General features: G+C 51.0%; 1 protein-coding gene across 6 annotated transcripts in view; it reads left to right on the plus strand.

Annotated features, from left to right (window-relative positions):
- The window catches only part of Phactr3 (phosphatase and actin regulator 3), a 219,518-nt gene that overhangs the window by 144,097 nt on the left and 51,472 nt on the right, over positions 1-23,949 (plus strand). For all 6 annotated transcript variants that reach the window (NM_001177789.1, NM_001177790.1, NM_028806.2 and 3 more), the window contains exons 4-7: positions 6,246-6,428; positions 15,826-16,035; positions 19,939-20,113; positions 20,789-21,036. In NM_001177789.1, the coding sequence (NP_001171260.1) occupies positions 6,246-6,428; positions 15,826-16,035; positions 19,939-20,113; positions 20,789-21,036 (816 nt within the window). The remainder of the gene's footprint in view (positions 1-6,245; positions 6,429-15,825; positions 16,036-19,938; positions 20,114-20,788; positions 21,037-23,949) is intronic.

A 23,949-nucleotide genomic window follows, 5' to 3' on the forward strand; every position in this document is an offset into this window, starting at 1 on the left:
ACTGAGCAGGCACGACTGTGTGCCAAGAAGCTTCATTTATGAGTGTGAAGATTTGAATTTTCAATCTTTTTCATGAATCACGAACAATTATCTTTCTTTTGGTTTCCTTCCCAACCATTTAAAGATATGAGATCCATTCTTAGTTCAGGGACATGGAAACAGGTGGAAGGCTGGCTTGGGCCCAGCCCGCCTCCCACACACCACCCTTTCAATCTTGCAGAGGGAATGGGCCAGGAACCAGAGTGGCCCAAAGCAGTCTTCATTCTAGATAGATGAACATTCAGATGTTAACCGATGCTGCCAGTGATTATGGACTGCCCACTACATACCAAGGTCTGTATTAGCTGACAGCCATACTAGCTACTGAGACATGGTCCCATCCCCTAACACAGAGGGACACAGGCATCAGGGGCCCTACAAATACAAGTCATAGCAACTGAATCAAGGAAGGTATAGAAGGACACACATGGGGCACTTGGAGGCCATGTCATGGGGGTTGAGGGACAGGAGATCTGAGAGATGTTGCTTATGAGTTAGGAGCCCAGGTTGGTTTTGCATTTGGTTGCACAGAAGTACATGAAAGCTAATTTTGTTCCACACTGAACATGGAATCTAGGAGAAGACTCCTGTGTGCAGGCTAGTGCTCTGTGCCTCCCTGGGCCCTTTCAGGAGTCCTTTGCTATCAGGAGTGCTTAAATTAAGCACTCTAGGGGCCACACATTGATAAGCCTTCCCAGCCAACTCTAGCTTTTTACAGAGAAGAAGGTAGGGAAGTGCCTGGTCCTGGATGTTGGAGACAGAGTCACTAGCAGCTCCAGGAGAAGTGAGTACCAGGCCCCAGGATGCAGGGGTTCAGGGAAGGGACCAGAAGACAAAGGGCTGAAGGGCAGCAAGGGAGACAAGGGGCTTGGATGCAAATGTCCCTTCTTCCCTCTTGCACATATGCATGCGCCAGGGGTGGGCTGACAGGGACATGGCCAGGCTGTCCCAGGGAGAGGGCCTGGGGATGTTCAGGGAACTGGTCCTTGTCTGAGAGCAAAGCCAAGTGTCTCAGGCAGCAAGGACAAGAACCACAGGTTTAGCTTTGGAGGCAGGGCACCTTTTCCCCAGGACTCCCATGGGGCGGAGTCTTTTGCTTTGTTTTAAATACACAACATGAAATACATGTAAAGGCTGGGTGCAGAGCACTGGGTGAAGTGCTGACCCTTCCAAAGGAGCCAAGTTCCTTGGGGCCAGGAGCACAGGAGGCCTTTTTGCCTGGATTGGACTTGGCATGGCAAGTCCCCCAGGATTCTCATGGCAGCAGGAAACTGCTGCACCTTTCCAGATTAGGAGCTCAGGAGCCCTGCAGGGGTCAGTGTGAGACAGACTACTGGGAGATCACAGCGCCTCCTCTTTTCCCCGTGGTGGCTGTGGGTGTGGGAATAGGTGTGTGGGGACAGCTTTTCTGGCTGTGGGTTATGGATTCTTCTGGCTCAGCTCTGCCTTCTCCCAGGCGAGTAGGAGCAATATGCAGCCGTGGGTGCCCCCTTGTGGTCGACTGCCCTCATGGAGCCTGTCTCACTGAGGCCAAACTTCATAGCCAGGCAGTTCAGGAGGTACTGAGAGGGAGGGAAGACCTGACCATGGACAGGACGTCCCCAGACATGCCCAGAAGCCTTAGTAGACACAAGAGCTCGCTGCCCAGCAATGAAATCTGCCTGCTGTCTTCTCGGAAAGTCGTGCACCTCACGCTCACGCCTGCAAGTGACTGCAAGTGAACACGTGCTCACATGCTCCCTGGAGCTTGCCTCAGAACATGGCTGGTAGGAAAGATCCTGCAGGTGGCCAGGAGTGTCAGCTCTGCACCAAGGTTAACAAATGCACATCACGAGTCCCCTGGTCCTTGTCCCTTACATCTCCACCATGCTGCTAGTGTGCTGGGCTGCATAGTAACCCCTTACATGGGCTGGTAGTATGCTGGGACCTTGTTTGTGGCACTGTCAGACAGCTGCTATGAGGAGAGGTGACCTTTTCCCACTCTGCCTCCCCGATGTCTGGGACTGTCTCCAACCCACCTCCTTGATTAGGAACAGGGTCTTGCCCGTTTCTAGTGCTGACAATACTCATTCCTTGAACGGCTTCCTTCCCTTACTCTGCAACCCATCGACTTGATGTTTTCTTCGATGACCTAAGGACTGTCCTATCCTGATGGCACTGGGTGTTTTATAAGATGCGTCTTACATTAGTGCTGTGCTCATCGACATGGGTATCACGAGGCTTTCAGGGGAGTGGAACCCTGGAAAAGTCTGCCTGGTTTCTGTGTGTTTGCATGCATACTACCTGGCATGCACACATGTGCTCCCACTGTGAACATGCATATGCGTGTTTCTGTGCATGTCTGTGTCAGGTCCCTTTCATAGAAGTTCATGTATAAAGCATGCACATCTCTGTGTTTCCCCCTGCAGCTCTGAGAGGAGATGAGCAATGATGGAGACAAAGGTTGGCCAGAGGAGGCAGCTGACCCAGTGACAGAGGAAGGGGCAGGAGCCCCACCTCCACACTGCCCTGGCTCCACCCAGCGTTTCTTAGCAACAGGCCCTGCCACCAGGACTATTTTGGGAACTGTAGCTTCTTACTGAGTGTGATTCTGGGCAGGAGCTCTGTGCATAGCCCAGAACAGGACCACTGGACTGCCGAGCTGCAGGCACTGATACAGGCAATGCAGTCCTGCAGTGGTAGATGGGACTGGGGGTCCCTGGGCCTTTCAGGGGCAGCTTTGTTATAGTGATGATGATGAGGTATGGCTGTAAATCACAGCAGACATGGGCCCTTTCTCAGGCTTGAGTCCACTTCAGCAGTGAACAGCTATCCCTGTCCCCACCCCACAGGGCAGTGAGGGGCTCGGAGTGACAGGATCCACCTCACGTTCACCTGTCTCAGGTGCAGCACCCACCCTGGTGGTGGTAACAGAATCTCTGACAAGTCAGGTTCATCAACCTGTTCTCAGTTAGGCTAATTAAAGAGACAGGTTAATAGAGAAAACCAGGTTTATTCAGTGGGGAGAACAGAAATGCCCAGTGGGTCCTCAAGTCCTAAAGTGAGATTTAGGTTTAAACAAAAGGCAGGAGGTGTACAGCAAAGCCATCAGGGTGTGGCTGCAACGGCCATTATTCTCTCTCCAGCAAGGTGGTCTAACAAGCTGCTGCCCCTGCAGCTGGCACAGACTTCAGCCATCTCCTCCTCCCAGTATGTGATTCTTGGGGGAATTCTTATTCCTTAGGGAGCATTGTCAGCCAAATGGAGGGACAAGAGTGTCTCTTTCAAATCTCCAGTCCTGATTGGATAGTGACTACAGATCTGGCCCTCCTGTCTGTCTGTACAACTGTCTCACTGAGTAGCTGCAGTGACAGCACATGGGCACTCTGTGGGATGTCTGTACATATATACACGTTTATGCACACATACATACACAGGAGCACACACACTGCATCCTGCCTTGTTACCACATAGAAACTAGTCGGACTTAATCAGTGTTCAGATTCCAGAGAGCCTCATGATGCCCCCTTCATGGTGATCAGCATCATGTCATGTGATCTCTCAAGGGTAGTGACATTTTCACACTGCCTGAGGGAACCTGGCAACAGCGACTGTCACAGAGGTGTGTCAATAACCAGCAAGCCAGTCACAGGGAACTAAAAACACAGTCTTGAGCTTGGTGACATCTGATTCTATGTCCTTGGCTGTTCTGGGTTTGTCTCTGGCCCAAGGATAGCTTGACAGTGAGAGCCAGAAGCCGAATGTGGTCCAGAGCCCGCTTCCCTTTGGTCCTGGGGTTCTGTAAAGCCACCGGAAAGAGCAGGCCATGTGTTCAGCAGTGCTTGGTCACTGTGTGATGGCAGTGCATAGTCACTGTGTAGACCAGCAGTGTGTGGTACTGTGTAGACCAGCAGTGTGTGATACTGTCTGGCCCAGCAGTGTGTGATACTGTGTGGACCAGCAGTGTGTGGTCACCGTGTAGACCAGCAGTGTATGTACTGTGTGGACCAGCAGGGTATTGTCACTCTGGAATTTATGTTGCTGGGTCTGCCTCTAGAAGAGGCAACTAGACTTGCCAGAACTTCAGGGCAGGGGTTGTGGCCCAAAGAGGAGCTCACCCCAGGCATAGATATTGAGACCTCTGGTGAGACTAGCCTTTCAGCAATTCCCCTATGGAGGTGGAAGTACCTTGATGGGAGATCGTGAGCAAGAAGTCAATTTCAGATCTTCTGAGAGATGACAGAAAGCGGTAGATCAGGCAGGAAGCCTGGGCTTGGTCCTGGGCCTACAAGAACCCTCAGGGAGAGAGAACAGTGCTGTCTTGAGGCTACTGTTGACATAAGGATGAGGCCAGTTGTTTGGCTTTCTCTTCACAAACCACACCGGCAGCAAGGAGACCTGGCACCTGCAGCTCACTTACCTTAGAGTACAGCATATTTCTTACTACAGAAAGGCAAGAAAGCCTGCAGTAACACTAGTCCCACATTGTAGACAAGAAAACTAAGGTTCTGATAGGTAGCAGTGGGATGTGTGTTAGAAACATGGTGAGCTTCTGTCCCGGTATGGGGATCAAGTGAACAGTCTTGGGGACCCCAGTGCAGTAGGTGGGTGGCTAGATTGGCTAGCAAAAGGGGGTTTTGACCTTTAAATAATTGATCTTCTACTCCTGTGGAGAAGCACATGGGAGGCTACAGCCAGGACAGCACCCTGTGTGTCCAGGGCTAAGAAATCTCTGCAGACCACACTGCACACTCTATCCTGTCTCCGTAAGTCAGGGACCAAGAGCTTCATGTGGGAGAACGTGTGAGTGCCCTCCATCAGAGCGGACTCGGCATCTCAGAAGGGACATTCTGATCAGCTTCCCTGGAGCTAGCTATGTGGCTGAGAAGTGATTTTGTTACTAGGCACGAGGGGCCCAAGAACCTACTGCCTCGGCTTCCCTGTATTCCAGAAGAAATTAGGTGACAGATATTGGCAAAGGGAGACTGGTATATTTAGGTGAGGAGATAGCTCAGTTGGTAAAGAGCTAGGCGTGGCTGCCATCCCTTGAGCCCAGCACAGGGGAGGAAAGGCTGGCTGGTCAGCCCAAGCTGTCAGGTACGTTTCAGCCTTATAGTTTGGCCCAAACTGGGAGGCAGGAAGTTTTTCATCCTCTCTGCTATTCCTGTATCTGTGCCATAATTTTATAGGAAAGATGAAATGGAGGCAGGAACCACGCATGAGGTGACTTACCTGTGAGATAAACCACCAAAACAAGGTTCTCTCCTCCCTGGGAAGTGAACCTGTCTGCTACCATGGCTTTGGCCTTTCCCTCCCAGCCTGGTTTCCTAGGAAATGTTTACTCCTATAGGTCCAATTGTGTTAGGGTCCCTGTTTCAATTCTGGCCCTCAAAAGGTTGGGCTCTCCTAAGAGCAACAAGTCAGGCACCGACCCTCAGATGCCTCAGCAGCTGAGCCTCAGGAGAAGGGTCTGGGCTTTCCTGAAGCCTCATGAAAGGCTGCAAGTCCCTCATCCTGGCAAGGCTGCTATGCAAATTCTCACACGGCTTCGCTCCATCCTTTGATCCTTATTGGGTTTCATTTGCTCTCCCATAAGCCATCTCCGAAGTCTTTAGAGTATTCGCCGTCTGGGTCAAAGGGCAGCATCTGTCTTCATAGATTCTAGACACATAGGTGACTGACAGTCACTGGTGACACAGAGATGAATGGCTGCAGCCACCCACCTACTGCACTGGGGTCCCCAATGCAATGTCGCTATGTAACAACCCTAGCACCTCGGGGTACCTGCACTGAACATCTGTTACCACGTGTCAGATGGTCCAGGTCCAGCTGTTGAGGCCTGTTGTTAGAAGGGAACAAGTGGGGGCAGAGAGAATTTTGAAGGTACTTCTTCACCAAGTCCATGAGTCTTATGGATCGGATAAGCCCCAAGGAGGATGCAGAGCTGGGCAGGGCTACCATACAGGTCTGTGGTAAAGGAGTGAGAGTTGGTGGGGGAATCACCTATCTCCCACAGGTGTGAGAGTCCAGGGATACATGGGAGGAATGGACCCATGACATGTAGGGTACCAGGCTCCTCTGGAAACACAGCTTAGAGAGAGGGACTCCAGCAGAGCATAGGAAACCACATTAAGCCATCCATGACACCCTTTGTAGGAAGGGCCTCTTGCATGAAAGAAGAGCATGGAAGGAGGCAGAGTCTGGCTGATGGCTGAATTTCTTTGCAGATTCTGAAAATAAGGCATGCAGTCCCAAGGAAGGCTCCCAACCTGTGCAGAGTGAGCCGCCCGCTGGCGAGCAGGAGACGCTGACCTCGGAGGGCGCCCAGCCCGGAAGCCCCTCGGCCAGTGGAACAGATCAGGTGTCCCAGGATGAGCTTCTGTCCTCCGATGCTCATCTGGATGATACAGGTACCAGATGGAGACCCAGTGGCCTGAGCACTCCCCACCAAGGGCTTGGCCAGTCGCTCCGCTGTCAAGACTGCTGTATCTTAGTTCTGCCTTCTTCAGTCTCATGGCTGGTAGACCTAAATTGTTCCTGGGTGGAGGAGGAGTGAGGGATCTAAAAGAGCCATGATGATCTCTTGCCACATCCCCCCTGAAGTCAAACAAATGCACATATGCCAAATGGCTGTGCCCTGGGGCAGTGCCCTAATCCTGACGCAGATGAGATCTTCCCTTGAGTGATGCTAGAGAGGGTGTGTATGATGGGAGAGCCATGCTGTGCTGTGCTGTGCTCTGAGTGAGGCTCCTCTGTGGCTTGGCCGTTGGGGTCCTCTGTTACATGGGAGAAGTTATAGGGAGAAGTCAGGGTTTTCTGGAGCACATAGGAACTTGGTACCATGTTCGCAAGTAGTCAGTGTTGGAGGAGTGGGAGCTGGGCTGGTGTTTGTTTTAACAGAGTAGACAGGACGCTTGGCGACAAGAAGCAAAGCACACCAGAGCTCAGGCCTCACTCTCCTCCCTGACCAAGTGGCACTTTAAGCCACCTTCTGAGAGAGACCTCCCTGGGAGTCTGTTCTCTCATCTATTCTATGCCTACACCCATGCTGCACCGTATGGGGACTGGATCTTGAACCTCACATCCCTCCGGTGTTCTTGGGAGCCCAGGCTGTGGTATGAACACTCTGAGCTTTTGCTCCAGGTCCTGTGAGTGTCTGTTCCCTGACCCGTCTCTCTCCAAGCCAGAGCCACTGGTGCTCTTTGCCAGCTGTCTGTCCTCAACCTCCCTTCAGTATTAGCAGCGGCATGTGGTGTGTGCTCTTCCTCTTGCATGGCTGTTCCTCTCAGTCTCACTTGGCTTGGGGACAGAGTGGGGATCTGGAGTCTGAGGAGTTACGGACCCAGAGAGGAAGAGCCCCAGCTGTCTCACCTTGAGTCCCAGGCAGCTGACCTCAGAAGGCTGTGGTTGGTAAGCCAACTGTAAGCCAGCCTCAATTAAATGTTGTCCTTATAAGAGTTGCCTTGGTCGTGGTGTCTGTTCACAGCAGTAGAGCCCTAAGACACTGGGTTTCAGAGCCAAGGCAGGACAGGTCCTAGGAGAGTGATAGAAGCCTGCTCTGGGAGGGAACATCACACAGAGCAATGGAGGATAGGGTTGGCAAGTCCCTTTCGTGAGGACACAGTGAATGCTGTCACAGCAGGGGTCAGGACATCTTACCAAGACACTTTTCAAAGTCCTTCTGCCACAAACCAGCCATGTCTATGTTAGTGAAAGGCTCAGCACTGTTAGAGATTGCTTCCTGAAACTACCCACAGCCTGGGCTGCTGCCCTTCGCCATCCTAGAAGCAGAAGAGACTAGGGAGCTGAATATGGTAAAATGCAGCCCATGTTGGGCTAGGAGAGAGATAGGAGGCTGGCAGCTGACACGATTCCCAGGACCTTGGCAACCCAACCCAAGGCCAGCAGGAAGCCCAGCAAAGAGTGACAAGGGACATAGCTGGCAACTACTGATCTCTGGGCTGTGGTCAGTCAGACACCTGGCTCATGTGTGGGTCTGAGGGATGTAGGTGTCTCCTTTCCTTGGCTGAGCAGATGTAGGTTCCTCATGTGGGTCCTGAGTCCTACCTTGGGGATGTGAGAGACTTGACTGTGGATGTGGACAGGTAGAAAGCATCACCACAGGCTGTGTTCATTCTCAGAAGTTAGCACCAATGGCATATGGACCTTTTACCCTGGGTCTTGAGAGTTTTCCATTTTTCCTGTCTTTTTCCATGTGTGTGTGTGGGGGGGTGGTGGTATGTTTGTATGTGTGTACGTGTGTGGTATGTGTATATGTGTGGTATGTTTGTGTGGTGGGGTGTGTTTGTATATGTGTATTGTGTGTTTACTGTGTGTGGTGTGTTTGCATGTGTGTGTGCGTGTTTGTATGTTTGCATGCATGTGTGTTTATGTGCATGTGTAGTGTGTGTTTATGTGTGTTGTGTTTGTGTCTGTGTAGTGTATATATGTATGTGTAGTATGTCTGTGTGTGTATGTGCATATGGTGTGTTTGTATGTGTCTTAGTCAGAGTTTCTATTCCTGCACAAACATCATGACCAAGAAGCAAGTTGGGGAGGAAAGGGTTTATTCGGCTTACACTTCCATACTGCTTTCATCACCAAGGAAGTCAGGACTGGAACTCAAGCAGGTCAGGAAGCAGGAGCTGATGCAGAGGCCATGGAGGGATGTTCTTTACTGGCTTGCCTCACCTGGCTTGCTCAGCCTGCTTTCTTATAGAACCAAGACTACCAGCCCTGAGATGGTCCCACCCACAAGGGGCCTTTCCCCCTTGATCACTAATTGAGAAAATGCCTTACAGTTGGATCTCATGGAGGCATTTCCTCAACTGAAGCTCCTTTCTCTGTGATAACTCCAGCTGTGTCAAGGTGACACAAAACTAGCCAGTACAGTATGTATATGGTGTGTATATATATGTGTGGAGTGTACATATGTGTGTGTGTGCAGGTGCATGTGGAGGCCTCAGTTTGATAATGGGAATCTAATCTGTTCGCTCTTCCACATTATAATTTGAAGCAGGGTCTCCCAGTCAAACCCAGAGCTGTTCTTTATAGCAGGCTTGCCTCACAGGGCAAGACACCAACCACACCCACCAGCATTTATATGGGTTCTGAGGCTCCAAAGCTTGGCCCCCTTAGCTACCAACCACCTGCTGTGCACCCAGTAAGTACAACATATACCTGGGCAGTAGGGAGCAGCTGGGTATCAAGTGAGGTTCTCATGCCCCTTCCCACCTCTCCATTAGTAAGCAGAACGCCAGCATGGCTGACTCTCCTAAGATGGCAGTTGTTCAGCTCTCTCAGAGGATATTCACTCGCAGTGCCCAGGCATGCTGTTTCTTTTAAGCCATCTAGTCACAGCCCCACTGGGTCCCTGGCTTTGCTCCCTCCTGTGGATGCTGAAGGGTTGAGCCTATGTTCTATCATCTGATCTCTATATTTAGTGAGTGAAGCTTGAGGCTACTGTGGCCCTCCCAGCTCGGGAGGACCAGATGCTGATGCAAAGCTGTCAGCTCTCCTTACTGTCCCACGTCCTGCTCAGTGCCCGAGGGAGCAACTGCATCTGGGCCCTGTCCCTCTGTGCTGAGCTAATTTCATAACAGATGTCACCTGACAGCAGAGAAATCTGGATTCTCAGGTGTACAGATCATGCAGACATTAAATCCTCCAGCTTTCCCCGCTAACCTCGGGCAAGCTCCCCATGGTGTCTTTATGGGTGTTTATAATCCCGAGGATGATGGAAAGGAGACAGGAGCTTGCTGGGCAGACATCCTAAGCTGAGGATGGCACACAAGGTTAACCTGGCCTAAGACTCATACACACACCACACACAAACACAAGAGCCCCCACCCTTGTGTATGTCACACACAAGTGTATATGCCTGCTTGTAATTGTGGATTTGTCTGTGTGCATGTATGTGCATCTCTGTAATACATGCTAGTGTACATGTGTACATGTCATGTCTGTTGTATGTTGTATATGTCGTGTGTGTGTGTGTGCGTGCAGAAGGAGTGAAATCTGTCTGAATACTGTAACATCCAGGGTGTGGACACTGTCAAAGAGGCAGGCTACAACCTTCCTTTGGCTGGAGGTCCATGTTGACCCAGCTCTCTTGTTTGGGGAGGTTATGTTTCCTGGTTTCATGATCTAAAGAGCCCAGGAGGAAGCAGCATTTGAGTTGCATGGGATGGCTCGGGGTCCTGCTCAAGTCTGAGCTTGGGCATTCCCAGGAGTGCCCTAGTTAAAAAGAAGGGTGTTGGTGAGTGTGCCCTGCATGTTCATGTGGCCTTACAACATCCTGTGTTTTAAGTGAGGAATGGGGCCCAGAGAGATCAAGTCCCTGGGTTTACTCATCATGTGACTGAGTACTCAACAAGCAGCAGGTCCAGGAGGAGAGGCTACCTCGGCTGACAGTGTGGGGGCGTGTCATCATGGTGGCTGTGGGGGGTATCATCATGATGGATGTGGAGCCATGTCAATATGGTGGGTGTAAGGGGCATGTGAGTATGGTGGGTGTGAGGGCATGTCATCAAGCTGGGTAAGGCACCCCGTGATGTCTGGGGTGTTCTGCTTCCTCTTAGCTCAGCAGCGGTATAGGAAGTAGACACTGACACGTAGCTGGGCCAGGCTGAAAACCTTACGAGATGTCCTTCAGAGATCTACTACCTCTAGCTAAGTCCTGCCCCTTAGAGTACCTATTCCCTCTCCAAATAGCACCCACAGCTAGGGACCAAGTGTTCAAGCAATGAGCCTGGGAGGGCGGCAACACTGTCAGATTCAGCAGACAGCAGTGGCTTTCCCAAGACCACAGAGTTCCCAAATATCAGAGTCTGGGTTTGATCCTGTCCAGAACATTCTACAGACCAAACTGGAGCCACTCAGAAGGTAAACCTTTATTTGACTTCTGGAATATTCCAGATGTTGGTTGTTACTGAGGTCTAGAGCAAAAGTTGCCAAACTGTAGGCTCCAGTTAGGATCCTTCCCGCTGCTTGTGTCTGTATCAGGGCTGATGATATTAGGCGTCAGTCCTTCTCCAAGTCTAGCCCCTTCCTCTTACCTCCCACTCTCAGGAACTGAGAACTCTCTGTTCAGTGCATGCCACTAAGTCACGTGACCATCCAGCCAGAAACAATTGAGCTTCAGGCCTCCATATCACATTAGCTACTTGCTGGTTGCCAGTGGCCGCCTGTGGCTATGGCTAAGCCATGGGTGGGGGCACTGTTCTACTGAGCAGTGCCGAGAGTGAGAGGTAGCCATATGTCCACCCTGGTGTGAAGCCAGGAGAGATTTTGCTGTTTGGGTTGGCTGGACCTTCCGGAGCTTTCTATTCCAATTCCAACAAAGGCTGTAATTGTGGCAAAGCCCATGTAATCCTTGCTGAAAGCAGTTGCCATCTGGGCATCTACTGGCAGAGAAACTTTTAGTTTCTGACTTAGGGCATGGTTTGGTTTAGGAGGATTGGAGGTTAGAAGGAAGCCTGGGTGAGATCAGATAAGGCAGGTCCCTGGAGGCTTTGGGTAGCTCTCTGTGGGGACATGTGGCATCTCTGAGGAAGAGGGGTGTGGAACTGACATGCCAAGTCCCACATGGCCCACCAGCCACCAGTGCATACACTCCTGCCCCATCCTTTCCACATTACATCCTATCTCTCCCATGCTCAGCTGTGTGGTGGACAATGGGTGAGAGTGGAAGAGACTGTGCAGGGCTTACATGACTAGCCAAGTGTTTGGCCAAAGCCCTATGCAAAGGAGCAGAGTTGTCATCCCACCTTCTAGGGAAGCTAAAGCAGCATTGCAAGCTAAAGCAATGCAGTGATGTCTTGCTCCAGAATAAAAGGCAAAAGGAAGTCTCAGGAGGTGGCTCAATTGGTCTGGTGATTGATCCACAAGCATCAGGACCCAAGTTTGGATCCCCAGAACTTATATAGAAGGAAGATCCTGTGGCATGTGTCTGCAACTCAGGGCTGTGGAGGACAGGGAGAGGATCCTAGAGACTCTTCACTGGCCAGTGAAATGGCAATCTCCAGTTTCAAGGGGAGACAGAGAGCAATAGAGGAAGACATGCTGTCAAGCTCTGCCCTGCCCCCACCCCACCCTCAGTGCATGTATTTGTGTGTGTACACAGCATATACAGAGAAGAAAAAGGCCTCTGGTATAAGCCTCCATTTGCTTTGCCCATCAAGGTCCTGGGTACAATTGTTGAACAGCCAAAACCAGAGCTGGGTGAGAATATGTGTGGCCTCTGCCTGTTTGACCTTCTGAGGAAAGGGAGGGCCTCTGAGGACCTGTCCACTGGGCAGCTGGATGGATGCTGAAGCCAGAGGACAAAGTTTGGGAGTGACTAGCCAGTGTCTGTGGAGGAAGACACAGGCCAGAGTCCACGTTGCTGCTGTTAAGGGATGGATACAGGGGGCAGAGCCCATGAAGAGCACTGAACTAGGGGCAGAGTAGTTGGGAAGTATGGGAGCCAATAGCCAAGAGGAGAGTTGGAGGTTAGTGAGGGACTTAGCAGGGTGGCCAAGATGAGGGTCTGACACAGACTTCCCAGGTAGATGAGAGAATAGTGTCAGAGTGTAGAGGCATAATTCTGGTGACAGGGTTTAATGAGTCTATTTGCGTTAATGCATTTATTGTTGTGGTCCTGGAGATCAAACTCATATATAGCTATATGCATGCTAGACAGGTGACAGGTGCTCTACCATGGTCTGGCGTCCCTAGTGCTCTTTCCTTTTTGGTTTTGAGACATGGCCTTGATAAGTTACCTGGGCTGGCCTTGAACTTACTTTGCAGCCCAGGTTGTCTTTGAACTTGTGATCTCTCTGCCTCAGCCTCAGCCTCTAGAGTAGCTGGGACTGCAGGTCTGCAGAGATATAGCTAAAGCAGGGCAAAGGTGCTAGCACATGAGTTCAGAAGTGTTTGGATTGCTTCCCATGTGATAAGTTACTAAAATAGAGACAGACAGACAGACAGAGGTCTGTCCATAACCTAAAGAGACACGAGACTAGCCCAAGTTGGGGTTTTTCAAGCAGGTCCCACATGGAGCTCCAGCATAGCAGACTGATGTGCACTGACCCCATTGTCTGATTTATCACCGGAGCCCCAGGCTCAGGTTGTCCTGTCTCCATGTTGACCTTCCTTGTGGCAGTGCCCCCAGACAGAAAACAAGGAGTCCAGTCAAGATGCTGCATCTAGGCCCTGGGTGGAAACCAGGTCTCAGAGGGTGAAGCTAGCCCATCTGGGTTCCACTCTGCAGGACCAAGGCCTGGGCCAGGAGAGTGCACTGGAGCCATGGAGGGGCTGTGGAGCTCAGCCTGTCTCTCACTACAATGTTGTATCAAGGGCAAGAGACCCTTCCTAAGTGGAAGAGATCCATCGACCTGCCAAAACATAGCTCTCATCTCTCCTAGTGGAGCTTCCAGTGACCAGGCCAGACAAGCATTTCATGTCCCCAGACACCTCTGGGCCTCATCATGCCTCCCCTCCATTGAGAGCTGCTTCCCAGAGAACATGCTAACCCAGCAGTAATCAGGACAGGGAGTCATGTAAACCCAGCCAGAGCAGAGTGGGCACATCCAGCCCTGTGCAGACGTGCACTGTAGTAGCATGTCTTCTACATGACTGTGAGAACAGGCAGAGTGAGTGTGAGTCCCAGAGCCCACTCTCTATCCCTGTGAACGTGGGCTCTGGGACAGGTCATCTACCACCCTGTGTGACTTACAAGGCACAGAAGACCGACAAGCCATCGTATTTGTGTCTGTTAAGAGAAGATGGACCATCTCCATTCTCACCTAGAGCTCCTGACCCCCTTTTCCCTCAACAAATACAGAATGCTTATTTTAGTATTATCAGGGTAAAAATTAAATGAAGGCCTTAGGTACCAAACATTATAATTCACAGGGTAGAATGATTGTCCCAGTGTCCAGAGATCTTTAAAAGGAAAACTTCTCTTAGCCATTGACACTCCTGGGGACAGTTTAAATCATGAGAAAATAAAAATCGTGTTTTCACATGCATCTACACAAGGCAAGAACACAGAGCCTGAGGTTCAGCTCATGGTCACTTGGATGGCCATTGTGACAGAGCTGTCAATTCTGCAGAGCCTTCTGGAATTTTACTCATGGGGGGTTAGGACAGCCAACCCTCAACATAAAGGCTGCATCCCCCACGAACTTGAAAGGACTGTGTAAAAGTTAGAACTTGCAACATGGTGCACACACAGGGACCAGCTGTGTCTCTCAGATGCTTGGGCAGGTACTAAGAGCCCAGAGTTCCCCTGGATGCTCTCCAGGAAGCTAGAGTCCTTCAGCACCACGGACAGTGCTCGGGACCGGAGCCAGCCCTGTCCCTTGGAGAGGGAGTTCCTCCTAGGCAGCTGTGCAGCCAGCGAGTGCCTTCCAGAAGAACCTTGGGTTTGTACTGTCAGAACAGGAAGCTATCCACGTGTGATGGAGGGAGATAGCTACCTTGAAGGGGAAGGATAGCAGGTATGTGTACACTGAAGAAGCTGAAATGCTTCCTACTGTCTGGTGGACTCAGTTATTGCTGCAAGGCTTCAGATGAGAGATCATGCCAGCAGCTGGAGATGTGCACAGAGTCCAGAAACAATCACCTGCAGGAGAGGCCCAGGCTGGATCCTGTGTAGGGTGGGGATGAACAGGTTCTCCACATCACTATCTTCTATAGCTCTTGACCCAAGCACATGGGTAGTAGTTTCATCCAGAGAGGGACCTTCCCCAGGGCTCAGGAAGCAGGAAGCTGAGCAGAGGATGCAAGACTGTTGGGATGACAGTGGGCCTGTGCTGGTTTATAAAGAGTAGCAAGAGGAAGCTGGTGGTGGATCAGGAGAAAATAGAGCTGTCAATGGATGCTCACAGATGAGCAACTGCAGAGAGGACAGGGCTCTGGAAGGCTGGCCTTTCCTGGAAGTCCCATCTTCCTGACTCTACTTTCTCTCCTAGATTTGTATGCCAGGGATAGGGCATCAATTACCCACACAGAAAAATCACAGCTGTTGGCACAAGGGTCTCGATGTACCAGATGTTAGTGTAGATGTCACCCCTGCCTTTTGATGAAGCTGTTACTCCTGCTTCTCTTGATTTTGAGACATAGTTTCATGGTGTAGCCTAGCCTGGCTCGAAACCTGGGATCCCTTGAGACAGCAGGTGAGCACAAGCACGCATAGCCTCATTGTCCCTTCCTTTAAAACCTTGAACTAGTCCTGTACAAGGGCATTACCACTGATGTGGGTCACTATCAGGAAGTCACTACAAGTAAGATGTACACAGAGGTTTAGTTAAAGCCAAGCCAACGTGCACACCAAGCTTCTCTGACTCTAGAATCTATCAAGATGGCATGCTTAGCCGGGCAGTGGTGGTGCATGCCTTTAATCCCAGCACTTGGGAGGCAGAGGCAGGCTGATTTCTGAGTTCGAGGCCAGCCTGGTCTACAGAGTGAGTTCCAGGACAGTCAGGGCTACACAGAGAAACCATGTCTCGAAAAACAAAAACAAACAAACAAAAAATAAACAAAAAACCCCAAACCCAAACAAAAAAATATGGCATGCTTGCAAGTGTGAGGGGTCCAGGCTACTGAATGAGGAGGGACGTGGTCACCTGTGCCTGAAGTGACTTCCTGACTCCCTATTTCTCATGGTCTCTTGTTCACTGAATGTGAAGGTAATTAAGTCCACACATGGAGGATCAGTGTCTTCCCACCATCAAGACAAGATACCATTTGTCCCCAGTCTTGTTCTCTCTTAACCATGCTATGGCAGCCTCCTCTAATTATTCCATTTTGCCTTCGAACCAGCCAATATACCGTCTGCATCCACTGCGGAAGAAGCAGACGCTGGCAGCCTCCTGCCCACCACTGATGAGCCCTCTCAAGCCTTAGCTGGGTCTGACTCCCTGGACAGTCCTCCCAGATCCCTGGAGAGATCTGTGAGCCAGCTCCCCAGCCCTCCACTGCTGCCCACCCCGCCACCCAAGGCCAGCTCTAAAGCCACAAAAAATGTCACAGGTGAGTCTGCTTGTCCTCCCATCCATCCACCCATCCACCAATCCACCCATTTATCCATTCATCGATCTACCTATTCATCCATCCATCCATTCATCTGTCCATCTGTCTGTCCACCTGTCTGTCTGTCTGTCCATCCATATCTTCAAACCATCATGCCTACACCAGCTCCAGGCTGACTCTTGTCATTGCCTCAGCACCCTGTCCCTGCAGGCCACAAAAAGAGTTCCCAGAAGGCCATAGTTGTTGACTGCAGACTGCTTGGACACTCTTTGACAGAAGGGAGGGTCCTGCAACAGTCAGAGGAGAAATCTTCTAGACTCTGAATCCAGAGTATATAGCCAGCCCTCAGGGTGGCACTTTCTCTGCTAACACATGGTTGTCTGTAGTGTTTCTGCTGCTCCCATGAATGCCCCGGAATGCCCATTTTCTCCTTCACAACAGCTCCATCTATGCATCAGGGAAGAGCCAGGAGTCGGCACTGGCCCTTCCTGTGGCAACACAGTTGGGCAAAAAAAAAAAAACCCATTGTCATCAACCACTGTGCTATCCTCACCTTCTCACCGCAGCCCTGGCCTCACAGGGGACTCGCTGCAGAGTCAACATTTACTCATCAAGCCTTCAGGGCCAGGCACCTCTGTCTCACAGGGAGGCAGGCTATCACCGGCTAATTTTTAGAGCGCATTCCCACATGCTCCCTTGGAAGTAGTGGACACTAGAGAGCAAAGCCCAGCTCAGTGTAGCCGCTTACTCTGTGGACAGGCACTACACATGCGGGTCTACTTTTTTTGACTACTTTATTAGGTTCTTATATCCACTACCCTTCCAATCTTTATCCCACCCTAATCCCTTCCAACCCCCCAACACCAGGTAGGAGAGAAAATAGATTAGAGGGGAAAGAGGTGTAGACCCCTAGACCTCTTTAGACTACTTCCTGCTGATTAGGGGTGTTAGGTTTCTTGGGGGCAAGACCAATCTTGGTCATCAGGATATCTTCAACTTCTTTTCTTGTCTCTTGGCTTACAACCGCTTAACAAACCACAACAGCGACCACCAGCAGCAGGGAGAGCAGCAGCTGCCACAGGCTCTCTCAGGTCTCTCGTGGGGCTAGCAACAGTATCATTGTCTTACACTGATGTCACTTAATAGCTGTGAAGAGACATCATGACCACAGCAATGCTTATAAAATAAAGCTTTTATCTGAGGGCCTGTTCATAGAGTCCGAGGCTTAGTCCTTAGTTATCATGGCAGAGGCGTGATGGCAGGCAAGCAGGCAGCTTGAGAGCTTACTTATATCCTTATGCTGAACCTGGTGTGAGCTTTTTAAACCTCAATGGCCACACCTCCTAGTCCTTCCCACACAGTTCTGCTAAGTAGGGATTGTGCCTGCAAATATTTGAACCCAGGGAGGGCTATTCTCATTAAAATCACTACATATACTTGCCTCATCCTGGTTTGCACAGGAGAGTGCTTGACAGGCTGGTGTGTCAGCCGCTGGCACAAGGAAGATGAGAGGGCTCAGGAGGATGACTGTTCCTCCTTACTCTTCAGGAGAGGTCACTCTGCCCTCACCCTGATTCTAGATGTCTGGCCGCTGGGGTAGAGTGAGCTGTCCTGTTGTTTGAAGCCACCAGGTTGTTGCTCTAGGCCCTGTCTCCAAAGGCCCTTGGTCTCTGCATTCGCAATCAGATGCAGGTGCAGTCATTGTACCAGACACGCAGTGGGTGTAGGCAGTTGACTAAGGTGATGAATGAAGAATCAGAACTCTGCTCTCTACATCGCTGGAAATGAGTTGCTGACTGGGATGACCACAGAGTGAAAAATTTGAGGCAAACCAATACCCTTTAGTGTTTGGTTTCTATGTTTGCAATAACTCCCCTTTCCCAATTTTGACATCTGAAGTATTTCAGAATCACTTGATGGAACACCACATGCCTCCCCCCCTTTCCCCTACAGAAAGCACCACAGGTCTGATAGTCTGTAGACTCTGTTTCCTTTCCACTTGAGAGACTCCCACTGCAGGCTGTGAACATTTGCCTCACTAACTGCCTTATCCACTCCCTCTGGGTCCCCAGGATCTGTCCACAGCCAGTCTGTCCACACCTGTCATCTCACCCTTGTCTCCATGGAAGGGACTCAGAGGCATCAGGGTCCTGAGTGGTCTAAATAGGAAGGTGGCCATGAGCTCAGGACTTCTGTCTGGAACCTAAGTGGCCTTTGGTGTCCAGTCTTTTCCTTTGCTTCCTGGGACATGTTGTTTCCACTCGTGAACACTAGGTGACAGACTCAGACAGCGTTCCTGTCTTGTGCTTGTCTCCTTGGTACTGGGGAGGTGGATGAGGTACATCCTAGCCTGACACCAGGACCCGAGGTCTGCATCTACCTGAGTTACAATGGCAGAGTAACCTGTCAGCAACAGGTTTATCTCTCACAGTCCTAGAGGCTGTAAGTTCTGGGTTGGGCTACTGCCAACCCACTTGAAGTTTGGCAAGGGCCTGCTTCTGGATTTGTAGGGTAGATTTCTGGCCCCATACATTTGTGTTGTATGTGTGTTCACATGATTGCATAGATGTGGAAACCATTGGGGGACGGAGGAGGAGGAGAGAGCTGGTCTCTTATTTTCCTTGAAATTTCTGGTTAGGCTAGGATGCCTAGTTGGCCTCAAGCCACAGGGATCCTCCCCCTCACCTCACACCCCATCTCCATCTCCCCAGTGCTGATATTATAAGCACACACTATCACATGGGAGCAGTAAGAGGTGTGCCAGGCATGTTAGCCTTCCAGTGGGTTAGCGTGCTCCTCAGAAATGCTGAGGGCTGCTAGTTTGTCATGCTTACTGTGGCTTAGTCTTTGTTTCTGTATTGTGGTGCTGGGGTGATCCTCATGCGGTATAGACACTTTTGGTGACATCATGGCCTGGTTACCAAATAAGGAGATGAGCTATGATGCACCCCCTTCCCATTTCTATAACTGTTCTGGTGAGGACCGGAGACAATGCTGACTAGACAGGGTCTGAGAACACAGCATCACTTGTGGGTGCTTAGGACATGGTTGGCACACCAAGCAGGAGCTGTCCCTAGCAAGAAATGAAGCCCCGACCCATCTGCCCACATGGATACTGGTCTTCTTTTGGGTGACAGCTAAATACTCTTGAAGAGAATTCCCATCCCTCCCTCACAGCTAAGAGGGATCAGAGGGGATGGGAATGGTCCCCCCGGACTGGTACTTGGGGCTGTAGATTAGGGTGACACTTAGGGAAGGGCTCACTGAGGAAGGAATGTTACTGTAGAGGAGAACTTTGAAGGGATGAGAGTTGGGGCAGCATGATGCTTCAGGAACTAGAAGGATTTCCATAGGTAGCCTGAAGAGAGTGGGGTGGAGATCAGAAAGAGATGCTGCCAGGGTACTGAGCCAGGTAGCCCAAGGGGCTTTGGGACTGTAGCAGGAGTCTGAATCGTGTCAAAAGGAAGGGGAGAAAGATGTGACAGGACTCACATTCCAGAAGGAGCCCAGAGGGAGAAAGTGCAGGGAGAGCGTGAATGGCCACAGATGATGTTGGGAGGGCCAAGGCAGGAGGAGGGTAGTGCAGAGTTCTGTAAATATTTATGATCCCCATGGGGCAATAAACAGGTCTGGGAAGACAACTCATCAAAGGATGAGGGAAGGGTGCTGTCTGTCCCAGACCTCACAGGCTGACATTGGATTTGACATCACAGAGTTCTTCTTTAGTGGTGTGGTACTGTTGGTGAAGGGGCTTGGGCAGAGTCATAACTTACTCTCTTCCCTGGGGATGGAATCTGACTTGGTGCCTCCATGAGGAGTACAGCCTTACATCTTCCTCAATGCCTTGCCCTCCCCTCCCTGGTGTGGAGGGTGATGGTTGTGTACATTATTGCTCCACCCCAGGACAAGCTGCGCTCTTCCAAGGCCCCAGCATGAAGAACAATGAGCCGGCTCTCAGAGGACAGCTTGCCACCCCCACAGGGTCCCCTCATGTCACCACTGTCCACCGGCCACTGCCCCCCAGCCGCGTGATGGAGGAGCTGCATAGGGCACTGGCTACAAAGCACCGTCAGGACAGGTGAGATCCTGCACACCTGTGCTCCCCGAGGGGACCCTTGCAATCTGTGCAGTCCACTCAGAGCCTGGCCTGGGTTTCTTCATCCACTGGAACCTCTTAATTTTCTTAGGACAGGGGCTGTGCACATGGGAACCCAACCAGCAGACTCCCTGCATGATCTCTCATAGGGGGGTTGGGGGCTTCCCAGGAGGGAATAGTTGTTGGGAGGGGGCTATTGTTAGTTTACGATTCTGAAATCCCCACGATCTAATAATGAGAACACAAGGTTCCTCGGACCCACAGCTTCCTTGATTTTGGCAGCTTACTTTACAGCTGGCATGAAGGAAAGGGTGCTTGCTGAGGAGAAGTGGCACTTGAACATGTGCCAGTGTGGTGGCCTACTGTAGGAACACAATGTCTTCCTAAGATCTCTGGAGCCCTTAGTCTGAATGGTTGAAGTATACATGTTGGCTGGACTTAGCATATGTTCTCTGCCTTCGGCAGGGCACAGCACAGAGCCAAGTACTATAGGCTCAGAATCCCAGGTTCCCTTCAAAGCTCTCAACACAAGGTGCCAAGCACCAAGCTGAGAAATCACTCAGGGCCACCCCTGGAGAGTTCACCAGGTCCCACATCGACTCCCATGGCTTTCCAGAAAAGTGGGCACATGTAACGGGGCCCATCTTTCCTGTTTAGTTTTCAAGGGCGGGAATGCAGAGGGTCTCCAAAGAAGCGGATGGATGTGCGTCTGTCTAGGACGTCCAGCATGGAGCGGGGCAAGGAGAGGGACGAGGCGTGGAGCTTTGACGGGGCCTCAGAGAACAAGTGGACGGCTACCAAAGACTCCGAGGAGAACAAGGAGAATCTGATGCTGAGCTCCGAGCTCAAGGATGACATGCTCCTGTATCAGGACGAGGAGGCGCTCAATGACTCCATCATCTCGGGTGAGGAGTGCAGTGCCTGGGGGAGGGGTATCAGCCTGTGTGAGGTCACCCAGGGCCTCATGGAAGCTGGAGCTTTTCTGCTAGCCACTGGCTAGGAAGAGAGCCTGCACTCGAGATGGCAGTGCTTTCCCCTAGAAAGTGAGCCCTTCCCTAAGGGTGCCAGGCCCAGAAAAGACTCCAAAGGCACTGGGTGAACTTGTGTCTGGAAGGCTGGGTGTTTGTTCCACTGTATTTTGGCAATACACCAAGTGGACCTGTGAGTGATCATGACATGACACCCCTAAGCAAGACCTGGCCAAAGGCATGGTGGTAGTGAGCACATGGCCATGGCTTTACGCTCTGACTTTAAACTAGATGAAATAGGGAGGGGAGATGAAAGCCAAGTAATTGATGGATCTCTAATAGCCATCAATAGCCACATCAGAAGTGGCGTGAACGGACAGAAGTGTGGACTTGTGTAAGATGGGGTTCTCTCAGGGTCTCAGAGTCCATGTCTGTGTTCTCCAGGTCTGAGTGACTCCTGCCCTAAGGACTATGCTCAGGGACAGAGAGGACAGGACTCCAGACCCTGCCCCCTCCTGCTGATGTTGAGGAAGCAGGAATCCCAAACCCTATTCCTGCGGATTGCTGCCATCCATCTAAAGAGAAGGTGGAATGTTCCCAAGTTCCTTGGTCTGAAGCCCTTCTCTTTAGACATGGCTGCCGGCTCCGCTCTTCCTCTCCTGCAGCACCTTGGCTGTGGCTAGACAGTGAGCGGCAGCCTTGTTGCCCCTCGGCACAGGACTTGACTGAGTGAGCTTTAGAACATGTATACGTATACCACTGAGCACGTCACAGGAAGTCCTCACCTGAAGAAAGTGGGCGTCTTCTTCAGGGCATGGTTAGCTCATGCTGAGGTGAGATCCTGACTTGTAGCCACAGAGGCAGAGCCCCCATGGGGACAGGCACCGGTGCATTTTGTTGCCTGGGAACCTCAGACCTGTCTGAGGTCGACCCTCAGAACACTTGATTTGAAAGGTCAGAGACAGCAGGACCTTCTGAGAATCTTCCAGTAATGAACGGCAAGTTCCACATGAAGCCATTTCAGTGTGTGTTTAGATCAGTGGTTCTCAACCTTCTTAATGCTGCAGCCCTTTAACACAGTTCCTCAGGTTGCAGTGACCCACAGCCATAAAGTCATTTTATTGCTACTTCATTACTATGATTTTGCTACTGGTATGAATCATAAGGTAAATAAATATGTGACATGCAGGGCCCACGAGTTGAGAACCCACTGCTCTGGAAGGACTTGTATGTGTTTATCTTTTATTCTGTCTTTAACCATGTCTAGAGCCCACATGGGAGGCATAACTGTCAGGTCCCTGTGCCTGGCCTAGGGAGACATAGATAAGGGCAGGGACATGAACCTGAAGGCTCTTCAGGAAGATGAGTGACAGAGCAAACTTTTCTGGAACTTTCCTAGCTCCCTCTATTGTTTGTCCCTTCATGCAGACCCCGTCCACCCCAGTTATTCATGCCCACAAGCTACAGGGCCAGCCCAGAGAGGGGGTGGCCCAGCCCCGTCCCAGCTATAATGAGGCAGGGCTCTAACTTCACCCAGGCTGCCATAGCTTGGCAACTAACAGAATGTTATGAACTTGCGTGGAAATCCAAGATCTGATGTCTGGAGTCCCGGATTGTGTGTCTTGTGGCAGCTTCAGATGGTAGAAAGAGAGGCAGTTGCCCATGTGTCCTATAGAGTCATTAATCTCACCATGAAGTTCATGAGTCACTACCTCCTAAAGGCAACTTAGCTACTGTCCCAGGGAGGCTACAAAGGCTTAGGCTTCACAGTAGGAATTTAGGGATGGAGGTGTTTGTTGTGGCTTGAACTTCTCAGCAGAGGACACAGATTTCTGGTGTGCAATTCTGAGTTCCCACATGGATTTCCTCCCTGGGCTCAGAGCACCGAAAGGCTTTCTTCAAGGTTCAGCCACCGTGTATCGATGACACATCCTTTCCTGGCGTTGTAACCTTGATCAGACTTGCTCCACCTCTCTGGTTGAACTGGGCATGGCTTGCCTAAAGAGCTCATTTAAAAGCTCATATTCTCTGCTCCAGGGGCTTTGCTTCTGGGGTCTACCCTATAGTTCTTTCACATGCCCAAAGAACAGCTGTTGAACAAAAAGACTTCTGTGTCTGCCTGTAATGAACATTTGAGGCCATAAACGTATTCTCAGTGGGTCACCCGTGCCCTGTAGGGTGCTGAGAACCAGCCATTCGCCACACCCACCAGATGCCAGCAGTATCCCTTAGCCTAGCTCTGACAGCCTCACTTGCCTTCATACATGGTCCAGTGTTTCCAGCATCTGCTGTCCATCAAGCTGGGCTGTGCTTGATGGCTGTGTTCACAGGGAGCTGCCTGTAATGGGGTATTGGATTGCGCTGGGTGATGGTCAATAGAAGTCATTCAGTCAGTGACATCCCACCTGGATAGTAGACCTCTGAGGGGGTGGCAGGATGTGTGAGCACTGAGGTATGAGCAGCCCCTAGGAACCCCGAAGAGACAAGAGCCTTGTGAGTCCACTTTTGTTGCCTTTTAAACCGAACTCATCTACATACCCAGACGTACGGCATAGTATAAAGCAGGACACAGAAAAAAATGCTGAGTGTTGATCATTGTGGTCAGCGTAACTTGATTTGGGATCACTGAGGAGACCCCTGGGTAGCCTGGGAGGGACATTTCCAGTGAGGCTTAACTCTTCAGAGGTTGGAGAAGACCCATGCAAGATGGTCAGGACCATCCTGCAGGCTGAGCCCAGAGGATGAAGAGCATAGAGGGAGAAGCATGCTGTGTATGAGCCCTCACCACCCTCTGATTGCTGATGGTGGACGCATGTGACCCATGGCTGCATGCTTGTTCTCACCACATCT

Source organism: Mus musculus, chromosome 2 (assembly GCF_000001635.26).
Source record: "Mus musculus strain C57BL/6J chromosome 2, GRCm38.p6 C57BL/6J".
Classification (NCBI taxonomy): domain Eukaryota; kingdom Metazoa; phylum Chordata; class Mammalia; order Rodentia; family Muridae; genus Mus; species Mus musculus.